The following is a 14,932-nucleotide window of genomic DNA, read 5'->3' as shown; positions in this document are numbered from 1 at the left end:
TATATATACACACACACAGTGCTCAGCATAAGTGAGTACACCCATATATTATCAGTGCATTCTTTATACAGCACTCTGAATAAGTGTGCATACCGCACTACGGCGCCATTTTATTGAAGACACAAGTGTGTGCGAATTCGCAGACGCAGTGTTTTCAAAAACATGGAGTTGGATATCGTGGGATGCGCTGACTCCGGCACCATTTTATTGAGAAATTCTACTACATCAACATAGCAGTGCGCACATGCTGGCCATCACCATTATCCTTATGGGCGGCGCGTGTGCACTTATGTTGACGTTGTAGTACATTATTTCAATAAAATAGCATCGGAGTCAGCGCGTGCGCATACTACGATCTCCGGCGCGGTTTTATTGAAGACACTGTATATGCGAATTTGCAAACACAGTGTCTTTAAAAAAATCGTGCAGGATAGCGAGGTATGCACACGTGCCGACTCCAGTGCCATTAATAAAATTAAAAATGTACCAATAAAAATGCCTGACACCCAGGCGTAGAACGGGTTCAATAGCTAGTATATCTATATCTCTAGATCTATATATACACACATACATACATACATACAATACGGTAAATATATTCACAACCCAGAGCTACACTACTCACAAAAATGATATTATGCCATTTATCATTTACAAAATTCTCCATTTATTGTCAGGATACAATGATTGTAATTTTGACACATACAATTGCGTTTGTTTCTAGAACCTTATTTACACTTTTTATATTATGCATTCTAGTTTTTGTGGGACTAATTTACTCTATATGGCTTTTGCAAGGCCTGACACTGTTCTCTCCATTTTGGCCTTTCTTAAAATAGTGCATGAACCATCTGGAATTCTTTGCATGAACAAAGTTTATAGTTTTGTTCAACCACAGAACTATAGTTTTCTACTTTTATTAAAAAAAAGAATGTTTGGCTATAGAGGTATTTGTAGGTATTTTTACATTGATAGAAGTACCACCATCCAACACGGCAGTCTCTGTGGAAGCTAGCAAAGACGAGGAGTGGCATGTGACCGAGGAGTGGACAGGAGCAACGTTGGAAACAGGGGAAGAAGGCGATCGGGAAGTATTTTAGTTTAACTACACCATATCATAAATACCTAGACATGTTTAAGGGATTGCTTCTTTAATATAGGGCAATTGGCTTCAGTCTCATAGAGGCTTTTGTATTTATCTGGAAGAACATGGTAGAATTATAGATTGGATTTATCAACTATGCAACCAAAAATAAGAGGCAAAGAAAGGTAAATCCCAGAGAAGCCTTTGAACCTCCAAGTCCTCACTCAAAGTCTCCAGACTGGATTGAGCGAGTCTGACAGCTGCTCAAAGAGGATGGAGCTTCTGTGCACCTCTCACAAGTAGCGTTTTCTGCAGGAGGCGCCCATCGCAGTGCACACCATGAGTGTCCAACATGAGTACACAACACTAATGATATACTTCATTGAGATGCCTACTAACAGATTACTGATGGCCTGCAACATCAGCCAAACTTTTCATAGAAGACACCATAGAATACGTTTAACATAACCAGCACTTGCAGTGTGCTCTGTGCGGCACCTGTACCAGGAAAGCTTTCAATATAGAGCAGTACATCTGTGAATTCACGATACATTTCATTGAAGGTATCTCCCAGACACCAGAAACCCTCAGGTAGCCCCACAAAAGGACCCTGGCACCACCAGGTCTCACTGTTGGCACCATTTATTTTTCTAAATTCATTTTTGTAAATGCATGGTGCCTACTGTGAAACCTGGTGGTGACAGTGTCCTTATGTGGGGCTGTTTGAGTGCTGTTAGTGTCTGGGAGCTACATTTTATTGATGGCATCATGAATTTACAGATGTACTGCTCTGTATTGAAAGAGAAGAGGCTGCCATCAATCCATGCCCTTCGTAGACATGCACTCTTCCAACATGACAATGATTCAAAGCACTCATCCAAGGCAACAGTTGTATTTCTGAAAAAGAACAGGGTTGAAGTGATTCAGGGGTCAAGTGTCTCCTGATCTGAACCCAAACACACACCTTATGGGGAATTCTGAAGACACAAGTGGAGCATGACTCTCCATTCAACATCCAGGCTCCTAAAGAGGTCGTTTTTGATGAATGGAAAAAGATAGATGCTGCAATATGTCCTCAACTTGTTCATTCCATGCCTAGAAGACTTGATGCGGTCCTCAAAAATCATGGAGGTCATAAAATACTAGATGCAGTAAATTTTGATGTGGGTGCATTCATTTTTGCATCAACTAATTTGAGCAAAACTGAAGATTTTGTAATGAACGTTGTAATATTAACATTTTCACGTTAGGGGTTAAAAAAATGTTCCATAAAACTCAGTCTTGTCAAGATTTAGAAAACTTTGTGTTCTGTAAGATATTGATTAACGTCTTACTTTCAAAGAGGGTGTACTCATTTATACTGAGCACTGTATCTGTACAATTTCAAATTATGAATTCTCGCTGCTGGGTCATCACTCTGGGGTAAGTAAGAGATCAACTTGCTCATCTTTAAAAGTGCTACACAGACATTAATGGTTTGGGGGAGTAAAAGTTTGTGAGGTTCCCTTTCAGAATCCACAGGACCATAATAATCAGAGTCTTTCAACCGTTTATTTGGAGGTAAATGTGAACAGTAAAAGAAAGAAAAAATCACTTTTTTACATTTGTATTGAAAAATAAAATTAAATAAGTTACACAGTAATTTAAAAGAACCCCAGAACAGCAGCTTAAATTATTACAGTATCTCCTACATAAAACAAAGCCTCATACTGCCTCATCAGTTAAAAAAGTAATTATTCGCAGTTATGGATGCTAAAATGTGAAGACACAAACAGAAAAAAAAAATTGGCTGGCCACCAAAATTTTTTTTGTAATTTTTTTTAGGCCTAGTCAATAAGGGGTTAACAATGCTCTCATGACAGTGCTATTTTTTTGCACTTCTTTTTCTTCTCTTTTTGGCGCAGTCGGAGATTATTAGTGGTATTACTCAGTCTGTTGGGTGGACCTACCACCTGTGCAACCAGTTTGTGGGGACCTGCTGCAGTGTGGGAGGTTACAGTCAGCAGGCAGTGTGACTGTAAGAAATCCTTGTTGGTTTTAGTTCAGACAGAATCCGTATATCCAGCAGATGGCAGCATTAAACAATCATCCCACATCCAGTGGGTATGAAACCTCTCAGGAGCTGGAACCCAGCAGCGTGACTCACCCAGTCCTGGCAAGTGGAAGAAGAAAGGAGGAGACAGAAGAGGAGGAGGGGAAGACTTTGTTGTGTCACCATCTCCCCTTACAACCAGGAAACTTCTCTATGGGGCTGAGCAGCCTCCTAAGGTCAGCTGCTGCCTCAGCAGTATGTATTCAGGTGAAGGACAGTTAGCAGAGAGGGAAGTGGAATGGGTGCCCTTTATACCAGTGCAAATAATGTCTGCAACAGCTGGTGGAAAGTATATTATCAGACAGTCCAGGTGTAAGAGAGATCTCCAAATAAGACTACAAGATAACAATATTGCGCTTTTCTGAATGACTGGTGTCTCGCTCACAGGGTGGTGCAGCCACAAGCTCGATGACAGAATTACCCTCAACAATGATCTGTAGGATCTGGCAGTGTGGTAACTGGTAAGGAGCACGGCCCCTGGAGTTAGACTGGCTGCACTAGTCACTGCTGTGTAATCCTAGACTGGATGGGAGCCATAGAACGGGTCTGTATGGTAGGTCTTCATGTATTATACAAACACCTAGACAATCAATTTAATAACTACAAATGGAAAGAGAAAGTCCACATATGCTATATACAGGGCTATGGAGACATGTGTTTGCAGACACAGTGTGTGCAGCACGTGTCACTGACACAAGGCTAAAATCACCCATGTGTTTCAGCTTTTAGATCTATCAAAAAAGGGCCATTTTTCTCTCGTGTCAGTTTTTTTTTTCTCATGCTTTTTTATAACCTGAAGGAGGGAAACCATCGAGCGACAACTATCCATCCACTGTTTGCAAGGGATCAGTTAAAAACAGATGAAACATTGAAGTACACAGTTATGTCTTCCAGTTTTCATCTGTTTTATCTCCATAGACTTTAATGGCAAAGTCTGAATAGCAAAACTGATGAGAATAGGACCAGCTCAGAGACTTGCAGATCAGACATGGATCAGTTATTTTACACAAATGTGTGCATGACTCAATGAAACTACGGGTCTGTGTGCTGTGCGTTTAAAAAACAAAAGTACTGTGTTATGGAAAAACACCTTGAGGGCGCTAGTGGACATCGAATTAGCGGTCAGTCATGCAAAGGAAATGGAAGGCTCATTGAAGAGACGGCTGTGCAGTAAAATGTTCTCTATTTGAAGTTTTAGTTTTGGGCAGCGGCAATAGAAGCCCCCTTCTTACCACACCTTATTACTTACATAAGGTGTGCAGCGCTTTGTTAACCCTCGCAAGGAAGAGAGTCCCCACCCCAAGCATATTACACAAGGTGTCGTATATTTTTCTCCAATACATTTAAGAAACAGACAGCACACTGATGTGTACAATGGAGGTGTGAATGTAGAATGTGTGCTGTGCCTGCAGCATGTGTACTAGGTGTGAGGCATTGCGATCATTTGTGTGCAGGGCTGCCATATATCAGCAATGTGTGTCTTATGTGTAACTGTGTGTCAGGGAAGTATTGAGCAATATTGAAAATTTTCTTCCAGTTCCATATTTCCCTGACCCAAATATTGACCATTCCTCCCTTATTCCCCTTTTGCTCAGCACAAAGCCCCAATTAACACAGTCCAGAGATGACGATCTAGTGTCTTCCTGCAAATCCCGTCCCACCTCATCCCAAACCTTACCACTATCTTCATCCCATCCCTAGCCCACCTCTTCAACCTGTCACTAACAACTGGTGTCTTCCCCTCATGCTTAAAACATGCCTAAATCACACCCATCCTCAAAAAGCCCTCCCTTGACCCACCATCTCTGACTAGCTATCGCCCCATATCACTTCTCCTCTATGCCTCAAAACTACTGGAACACTATGTCCATTCTGAGCTGTCCTCCCACCTCTCCTCCAGCTCCCTCTTCGACCGCCTGCAATCTGGTTTCCGACCGCACCATTCTACTGAAACTGCACTGACTTAAGTCACAAACGACCTACTAACTGTCAAATCTAAGCGACACTACTCTGTCCTCCTCCTCCTAGACCTGTCATCTACCTTCGACACAGTGGACCATTCCCTCTTACTACAAACTCTCTCATCTCTCGGCATCATAGACTTGTCCCTATCTTGGATCTCCTCATACCTAACAGACAGGACATTCAGTGTCTCCCACTCACACACCACCTCCTCATCTCGCCCCCTATATGTCGGTGTCCCCCAAGGTTCAGTTCTAGGACTGCTGCTCTTCTCCATCTACACCTTAGGCCTGGGACAGCTCATAGAGTCTCACGGCTTTCAGTATCACCTCTATGCTGATGACACACAGATCTACCTCTCTGGACCCGATATCACCTCCTTACTAACCAAAATCCCACAATGTCCTTAGGCTATTTCATCCATCTTCTCTGCTAGATTTCTAAAACTTAACATGGACAGAACAGAATTCATCATCTTTCCGCCATCTCATTCAACTACCCCAACTGACTTATCTATTAACGTCAATGGCAGCCCACTCTCCCCAGTCCCTCAAGCTCGCTGCCTTGGGGTAACCCTGGACTCTGAACTCTCCTTCAAACCACATATCCAAGCCCTTTCCACTTCCTGCCGACTCCAACTCAAAAATATCTCCCGCATCCGCACATTCCCCAACCATGAATCTGCAAAAACACTAGTGCACGCCCTCATCATCTCCCGCCTTGACTACTTCAACCTCCTGCTCTGTGGCCTCCCTTCCAACACTCTTGCACCCCTCCAATAATTCCTAAACTCTGCTGCCTGACTAATCCACCTGTCCCCCCGCTATTCCCCGGCCTCTCCTCTCTGTCAATCTCTTCACTGGCTCCCCATTGCTCAGAGACTCCAGTTCAAAACCCTAACCATGGCATACAAAGCCATTCACAATCTGTCTCCTCCATATAGCTCTGACCTAGTCTCCCGTTACATACCTGCACGCAACCTCCGATCCTCACAAGATCTCCTTCTCTACTCCCCTCTTATCTCCTCCTCCCACAAATCGCATACAAGATTTCTCCCATGCTTCCCCCCTACTCTGGAACTCTCTACTCCAACACATCAGACTCTAGTCGACCATGGAAACCTTCAAAAGGAGCCTGAAGACCCACTCTTCCGACAAGCCTACAACCTGCAGTAACCACCGCTGCACGACCAGCTCTACCCTGACCTACTGTATCCTCACCCATCCCTTGTAGACTGTGAGCCCTCACGGGCAGGGTCCTCGCTCCCCCTGTACCAGTCACTGTCACATTGTGTTTAAGATTATTGTAATTGTTTTTGCTATGTATACCCCTTTTTCACATGTAAAGCGACATGGAATAATAACAATAATAATAATAAATTATCACCCACAGCCAAAAGGACTTACACAAACAAATGACAGCCAAGAACTGGTACAAGCTAACTAAAATGCAAATGTATTTCCTCTTAAACACAGACCTCAGATAGATTGACATCTTTTCCCAGGCCAGAGTTTGAAGGAAATAGGAACTAGTTTGTTAAGTTCAAAGGCACTCACAAACAACTCCCGGCCACCAGCCATAGCCAGGTAGACTCAAATATGAAATATTGTAAGTTCCATGCATCTGACAATAATGGGACCTATATTTTTAGTGACCGAATCAGCCCAGGAATGTGTATGTAGTTTTCCATGGCTGTAAGCAGAATCAGGGAGCTGTAGTGCAAAAACACCAGAATTGCAGACTGCAGCTATGCGATGTATGGTCTCTACAGGAAGGTAAAATCATAATGGAAAATATTATATCATTTTTGGGCTTCTGGGATCAACGCGCGATAAGTTATCCCAAAAAAACAGCTTTTAATACAGATCTGAGGGGTGGAGCCCAGCCCCTGTGATGTCATCACAGGGGGGTCTTCCTTCAGCATAAAATAGTTTGTTGAGAGTGCAGCAGTGTTCTCTGCCTGGGAGTGTATGTTCATCATAGCGGAGGACCCTGTTCGATAGCAGTAACCGGAGTGTCTCTCCTCCACCTATACTGAATCGTCGCAGCGATCGTAGAGTGTAAGTTTCTCCTTTTTTTCCTGTTTATTTTATGTAACTGCTTATGTATTTTAATGTTTCCTTTGTAACATACTTTCTTAAACACTGCCTCCCTTTTGGATTAAATATAAAATTTAATACTCCTGTTTCTTTTGTTCTGTAATCGTTCCCTTCCCCGAAGCCATACACACTACCAAAACGCAGGCGTCCGGTCAGGCCCGTATTATATTTCAAACTCGGCCGGTGGTGGCAGAGAATAATAATAATTGGGCTATCGTGAAGCTGACAGTGACAGTACGGAGGGCATAAACACGGAACCCAGAGGTGTGATGCCATACTCTCACTGGTCGCTTGCCGATATCCACGTACCGAGTAGTCTGGATCGCGTGCTATCGATTCTGGATGAAATACTGACAGCGTGACGGCAACGGTAACGGTGAGATATCGCTTGCTCTCCCTGATGTTGTCCCTGTGTTGGAATCCCTGACAAATTGGTGGCAAGCAGTGGAATATTACAGAACATCAGTGACTGCATTGAGCAATCATTCTTGTCACTGAAAACTTGCACAGTTCTTGCGAGAATTCTGTTCAGAGTTTTAAGAAATCAGACTCCGTGTTTTAATATTTTTTATCTGGGACATTACTGTACGTGAAGCGGTTGCATCCCCTCCCTTCTCTTGTTTTCCTGTCCTATCTTTTATTTGGCAATAATGGCTATACGTGGAGAGCCCAGGTACCACCAGCAGTCAGTGGACACTATCACTGCTCTTTGTGAGCTCAGACAGATTGACCCTACGGGCAAAACCAAGGCCCAAATGATTGCTGAACTGTTGCAAGGTGCTGCAAAGCCCTTCCGACAGCAGAGCCCTGATGATGGGGCGGTCAGCAAATGCCCAGATGGAGCTGCTGCAGGGGTCCCACCTGTGATTGCCAGCCATACCTGCAGCCAGGGTAGTGTGGACCCCGACCTGCAGATGGCCATGAAGCAGCTCGCCGCAGACGATCGTGACAAACGACTGCAGCTGATCCTGAAGTTCCAGGAGCGAGCAGAGCAACAGGCCAAAACTGACCGACAGGAGTGAGCAGAGCAATGAGAGGCTGCTGACCGCCACGCCCAAGCTGACAGATAGGCTGCTGAGCAGCAGCGACAGTATCAGCTGGAGCTACCCCGAATCCAGCTGCAGACCTCGACCACTCAGACCCCTGAGTCCAACAGCTTTAAACCCCGTCCTGAGCATTTTCCTGTAATGGAAAAGGATGGGGACTTGGACATATTTCTGCGAGGCTTTGAAAAGGCCTGCAGGTAGTATCAGCTGCCCAGTGGGCAAGGTACTTAACTCCAGGGCTCCGAGGAAAAGCTCTGGAGGTGTTTGCTTCTCTCCCTCGAGAAAAAGATGGAGACAATGAGGCAGTCAAGCAGGCCCTGATAAAGTACCAGCTGACTCTGGAGGTTTACCGGAAAAAGTTCAGAGCCCTCCAACGTGGACCCCATGATATAGCTACAGTGATTTGGTGGATGGGCTCAGAACCAAATTTGAGCAGTGGATCCGAGGACTGTCAGTCACCACCTTTGATGACCTGAAGTATCTGATGGCGAAGGACCAGTTTCTTCATCTTTGTATTGTGGAAGTGCGACAGATTGTGCTTGACTGGGAGCCGAAGGAAGCCGCCAGAGCAGCCCAGATCGCTGATGCCTATGAGGGCCAACCACACACCAGAGGTGCGGAAGTCAGCTACCGCCGGCTGGAAAGGGGATAGGTCTACAACTACCCCCAGTGTTCCAGCCGACCGGCCCTCAGCGGGTTCTGCCCCATCTCCCAACACCTGGACTGCATTTGACTCCCATAAGTGCTTTACTTGTGACCAAAGGGGTCACATCAGCCTTGTCTGCCCGGAGAGGCAGAAGACTAACACCACACCTGAGGCCCAGGGACTACTGCAGCCATTCTTTTTGTGGGTGGGGCGGTTGGCAGGGCCCGGGAGAACTTAAAACTTATTACCGCGGGCAAAGCTGTCACAGTCAACCTTAAGGACACTGGCGCAGAACGCACCCTGATCCGCCCTGAGTTTATGTTGCCAGAGAAGCTCATCCCTAGGAAGACCCTGACTGTCATCGGGTTTGAGGGTGTTCGCCATCCCATACCGATCGCCCAAGCTTTCCTGGACTGGGGTGCGGGGAGTGGGTTAAAGGAAGTGGGGGTGTCGGAGAAGCTCCACACTAATGTGCTATTGGGAACTGATCTGGGATGGCTGGTTGCCCAATACATTCCTGACAACCCTCCCAGATCTGGTACGTCATGTAATGCCGCTGTCAAAAATGTCTATGTGATGAAAAATAAAAGTGTGTGTTGTGGTAAAGGGGAATTCAGCCAACTCACCCCGTGCAGTGATGCTGCTGAGGATCCCCTAAAGCGAGCCAGTATAAGTGCTATGGGCAAGAGGAGCAGACACGGACACCAGGAAGCAGGTTGTCCTGTGCAGGTGACCCGTGTCACGCCAGATAGTGGCATGATCAATGGCAGCTGCCCCATGACTAGCACGGCTCCAGAGGTGATGAGAAAGGATGGGGAGAAATCATAAGGAAAGTGGTCCCGTGCTGCCGACCTGTGCCACGACGGACTGTGACATGGCCCGTCATAGCTGCCCTATAGCTAGCCCGGCACCCCCAGGTAGACATGAGGTGTGGAAGGTTGGGCCCCGCAACCAGGCGAGGTAGGAGGAAGGCGTGTCCCCCTGTCTGTCAGGAGTATGGGAAGGCAGCCACAAAGCCCCAATTAACACAGTCCAGAGATGACAATCTATTGTCTTCCTGCAAATTATCACCCACAGCCAAAAGGCCTTACACAAACAAATGACAGCCAAGAACTGGTACAAGCTAACTAAAATGCAAATGTATTTCCTCTTAAACACAGACCTCAGATAGATTGACACCTTTTCCCAGGACAAAGTTTGAAGGAAAGAGGAAATCGTTTGTTAAGTTCAAAGGCACTCACAAACAATTCCGGGCCACAAGCTATAGCCAGTTCGACTCCAATATGAAATATGTAATATTGTAAGTTCCATGCGTCTGACAATAATGGGACCTATATTTTTAGTGACCGAATCAGCCCAGGAATGTATATGTAGTTTTCCATGGCTGTAAACAGAATCAGGGAGCTGTAGTGCAAAAACACCAGAATAGCAGACTGTAGCTATGCGATGGAAAAACCAAAGACAAGCAAAACACCCAAGTAACTAGAAGTAAATGGGTAAATCGCACAGTGCAAAAATAATTATAAATAATAAAGGGTATTTAGTTAACATAATTTTGATCAAAATAATGTAAAAGCTATTCCGCCACGTCACGGCTATGCGATGTATGGTCTCTACATGAAGGTAAAATTATAATGGGAAATATGATATCATTTTTGGGCTTCTGGGATCAATGCACGATAAGTTATCCCAAAAAACAGCTTTTAATACAGATCTCAGGGGTGGAGCCCAGCCCCTGTGATGTCATCACAGGGGGGTCTTCCTTCAGCATAAAATAGTTTGTTGAGAGTGCAGCCGTGTTCTCTGCCCGGGAGTGTATGTTCATCATAGCGGAGGACCTTGTTCGATAACCGTAACCGGAGTGTCTCTCCTCCACCTATATTGAATCGTCGCAGCGATCGTAGAGTGTAAGTTTCTCCTTTTTATCCTGTTTATTTTATGTAACTGCTTATGTATTTTAATGTTTCCTTTGTAACATACTTGTATATATTTTTCTTAAACACTGCCTCCCTTTTGGATTAAATATAAAATGTAATACTCCTGTTTCTTTTGTTCTGTAATCATTCCCTTCCCAGAAGCCATACACGCTACCAAAACGCAGGCATCTGGCCAGGCCTGTATTATATTTCAAACTCAGCCGGTGGTGGCAGAGAATAATAATAATTGGGCTATCGTGAAGCTGACAGTGACAGTACGGAGGGCATAAACACGGAACCCAGAGTTGTGATGCCATACTCTCACTGGTCGCTTGCCGATATCCACGTAGCGAGTAGTCTGGATCGCGTGCTAGCGATTCTGGACGAAATACTGACAGCGTGATGGCAACGGTTAGATATCGAGTGATCTCCCCGGTGTTGTCCCTGTTATGGAATCCCTGACACTGTGTATAAGGCAGTAGCTCTTTGTAGAAGGGCTGTGTGCCACACATCTATGTCCTATGTGCAGGTATTGGGTAAGTGGCTTGTGTGAAGGACTGGATGTTCCCAAATATTGATACAAAAGTTACAAAAAAGGGAAATATTGAGGTCCTCTTCTGTCAGTGTCCTATATGGTGTCATTATATGGCGGTATTAGTTTGAACATTTATGGAGTTTGAAACCAGTTATGGCAGGAGTGTAATGATCGCGGTTGCAGAGCGATCAACCATGACCGGCCCGTGGAGTAAGGGGGCCTGTCAACTTTAGCACCATTTTCAGTTCCTCGGACGCACAGTTAAGTGAATTGTAATGCAGTGCAGAAAGCCACCCCAACAGCTATGCAGGTCGCCGGCCAATCAGAAGCCAGCACTTGACGTTTACTTGCCCGTCACAGGCTTCTTATGACCTCATTGCAATGTACCGCCCACCTGGCTATGGTGTAGGAAGAGGACGCTGCTTACTGCGGGAGCGGGGCAGGTAAGAAGTCTTTTTTTTTTTTCAAATGGTTTGGAAAACAGCGGTAGGACAGCGGCCAAGAAGGAGGACATCAATGCAGGAAGGGGGCCAGGATGGAGGACATCATTGCAGGATGGGGCCAGGATGGAGGACATCATTGCAGGACGGGGCCAGGATGGAGGACAACATTGCAGGACGGGGCCAGGATGGAGGACATCATTGCAGGACGGGGCCAGGATGGAGGACATCATTGCAGGACGGGGCCAGGATGGAGGACATCATTGCAGGACGGGGCCAGGATGGAGGACATCATTGCAGGACGGGGCCAGGATGGAGGACATCATTGCAGGACGGGGCCAGGATGGAGGACATCATTGCAGGACGGGGCCAGGATGGAGGACATCATTGCAGGACGGGGCCAGGATGGAGGACATGATTACAGGACGGGGCCAGGATGGAGGACATCATTACAGGACGGGGCCAGGATGGAGGACATCATTACAGGACGGGGCCAGGATGGAGGACATCATTACAAGACGAGGCCAGGATGGAGGACATCATTACAAGACGGGGCCAGGATGGAGGACATCATTACAAGACGGGGCCAGGATGAAGGACATCATTACAAGACGGGGCCAGGATGAAGGACATCATTACAAGACGGGGCCAGGATGGAGGACATTACAGGATGGCGGCCAAGACTGTGGACATCATTACAGGATGGGGCCAGTATGAAGGACATTTTTACAGGAAGGGGCCAGGATGGAGGACATTTTTACAAGACAGGAAACCTTATTACAGGAAAGAGACAGAATAGAGGACATTATCACAGGATTGGAGCCAGGATGGAGGACATTATTAGAGGAAAAGGCTGGGATGTGTGACATTCTTTCAGGAAGGGGCCATGACATTATTACAAGATGGTGGCCAAGACGGGGAACATCATTACAGTGTCCCTCCATCTGACCAACATGCTGGTGGGGGTCCGGGTCCAAATTATGAAGCGGGGCCTAAAGGACTCTAGTTACACCTCTGAATCACAGTATGGTAATTATTTTTGATGGAATAACATAATAAAATATGTTCTAGTGCTACCTATACATCTACTTATTTTGATGGGGCAACTTATTTGATGATATTTGCCACAAAAATAATTATTACAATTCCTAGCAACGCCCTGATGTAGGACAAAATAAAATAAATTAGACAGAGGACAAAATACCTTGTAAGTCAGCACCCTCATCGACATCTGCAATAAACTCTGGACTGGTTCCATACATCTCAGCAAAAAGTGAATCGTTGTTCCGGTCAGGTGCTTCCTCTTCAGGATCAGAAATACCCTTTGGCGTACTGAAGTGAGGGCACAAAAACACAGAAATGTTTGTATATTAAATACTACTACTAAAACAGTGCATGCAAATAAGAACGTACACAAGGTAAAAAGGAAATCCAATTATCCTAAAGTGTTGTTTTGTTCAGTAAACCGCTTTATTATCCATAGTCATTTAGATATGCCATTAAAGGAAAACCTGTTAGCACTGACCACCTATCCATCACACTATTTATATAGTCATGTTGCTCTCCAAATGTTATCCATAATGTCATATTTATGAACTAAAATTGCTTCCCAAGTGAAAAAAATGCTGTTTCAATAAATATGTAAATGAGGCTGAAGTGCTTTGGGTGAGCCAAAGCACTTACCAAGTCTCCACCTCCCCTACTCCATTCTTCGCCCAGTCTCATCGTCTTCTGTTTGACTTTACCCACTATAGTCAAGCAAGTGAGTTGTCAGTCACAGTTGCTAGAATTACGCCAACCTAATTTTGGGAGAATTGTCTTCATTTTTATATTCTAATTTGCAGATAGATATTAAATGGATATAATTTTTTCACCAAATGAATGAAGTAATTAAATGCACCAATTCCATATATTCCCAACATGTCTGTCTATCTGTATATACAAACATTTACACTCCTCAACATTGAAATTATAACACTGAGAAGAAAAAGTCATAGAATTATGAAAATCATAGAATCGACAAACAAGTTATGGAATATGGAAAGAAAATTTTCAAAACATCTTGATTTATTCAGTATCGAGTATAAGCGCCAAGTGCAGAAATCCCCGCACTTGCAGCCCTGACTGCTATCAATGAAGTTATTAATGGTTGTCTCAAGAATGTTCTGCTACAATGAATGCATGCAGATCATCGCAACGCAGGGCTGAATGTTGATCGCGTTACTGTGACCAGTCTGTATGGCCTAAACCTGCTACCATGGCCGCAGCACAGCTCCATAAGTTGCATAGAGGCAGCGGCTAGATACTACACATCCTCACCCTATTGATGTGAATAGAAGGTGGATCTGCAGTACCCGGCTGCGGCCACTATTCCGTTGACAATTTGTGCTATGCAGCTCTGCAACTCAGCACTTCTGGCTGACACCGGGAACAGCTGATTAACAGAGGTGCAGGTGTCACACCCCCACCGATCAGATATTGATGACCTGTCCTAAAAATAGGCTATCAATAAAAAAATTTCAAGACAAGCCCTTTAAATCAGTTTATAAACGAGTCAGGGGGAAAGTCCGGCCACAAATTGCCTCATCTGCCTATGGCATCAAAATCCGTAGTCCTGGCCCTGTCAGTGTAACAAAAGGTCTAAACCATTTATTCATGCTTGGACACCAGGTCACTGGGAAAAGAGGAGCATTCTGAGCATTTTTCACAGCTACCACCACCATTCTGCATTTATCTTCAGTCCTATGATAACTGTCAAAGCCTGTCCAAAATTTGTATTCTGAGGATCTCTGGGATTTGAAAATACCTTATGATGTAACAATTTTCTTTATCTTTTGTGTTTTGTCCTGGGGTACAAAAATGTTCACTTACAAATAAAAGCATCTTTTTGTCATTAACTATGTGGCTCTATGACCTCATCCTCACTTTCAGTTTCTGTCTTGTTTCTCCAACGTAGACCATAATAAAACATTTAGGGCTCAGAATCCGGTACACAACATTGTAAGTAGAACATTGTAAACTGTCTCTTCAGAGAGGAAGAGGACTAGATCTCTATTGCCACCTATAGGAAGTAGCAATCCTAAGAGTCAATATCGACTCTCCAACGAGCCTT

At 44.8% G+C, this 14,932-nt stretch overlaps 1 protein-coding gene across 4 annotated transcripts in view; it reads right to left on the bottom strand.

The window, feature by feature from the left end:
- The window catches only part of LOC141172247 (C-Jun-amino-terminal kinase-interacting protein 3-like), a 394,188-nt gene that overhangs the window by 190,799 nt on the left and 188,457 nt on the right, over positions 1-14,932 (bottom strand). For all 4 annotated transcript variants that reach the window (XM_073656238.1, XM_073656235.1, XM_073656236.1 and 1 more), the window contains exon 8: positions 13,025-13,152. In XM_073656238.1, coding sequence (XP_073512339.1) covers positions 13,025-13,152 — 128 coding nt within the window. The remainder of the gene's footprint in view (positions 1-13,024; positions 13,153-14,932) is intronic.

The sequence above is a fragment of the Phyllobates terribilis genome, unplaced genomic scaffold (genome assembly GCF_046119375.1).
Source record: "Phyllobates terribilis strain yellow unplaced genomic scaffold, ASM4611937v1 Scaffold_12__6_contigs__length_324123572, whole genome shotgun sequence".
NCBI classification, from domain to species: domain Eukaryota; kingdom Metazoa; phylum Chordata; class Amphibia; order Anura; family Dendrobatidae; genus Phyllobates; species Phyllobates terribilis.
The sequence above is the reverse complement of the archived record's forward strand: the minus strand, read 5'-3'. Positions and strand labels throughout refer to the sequence as shown.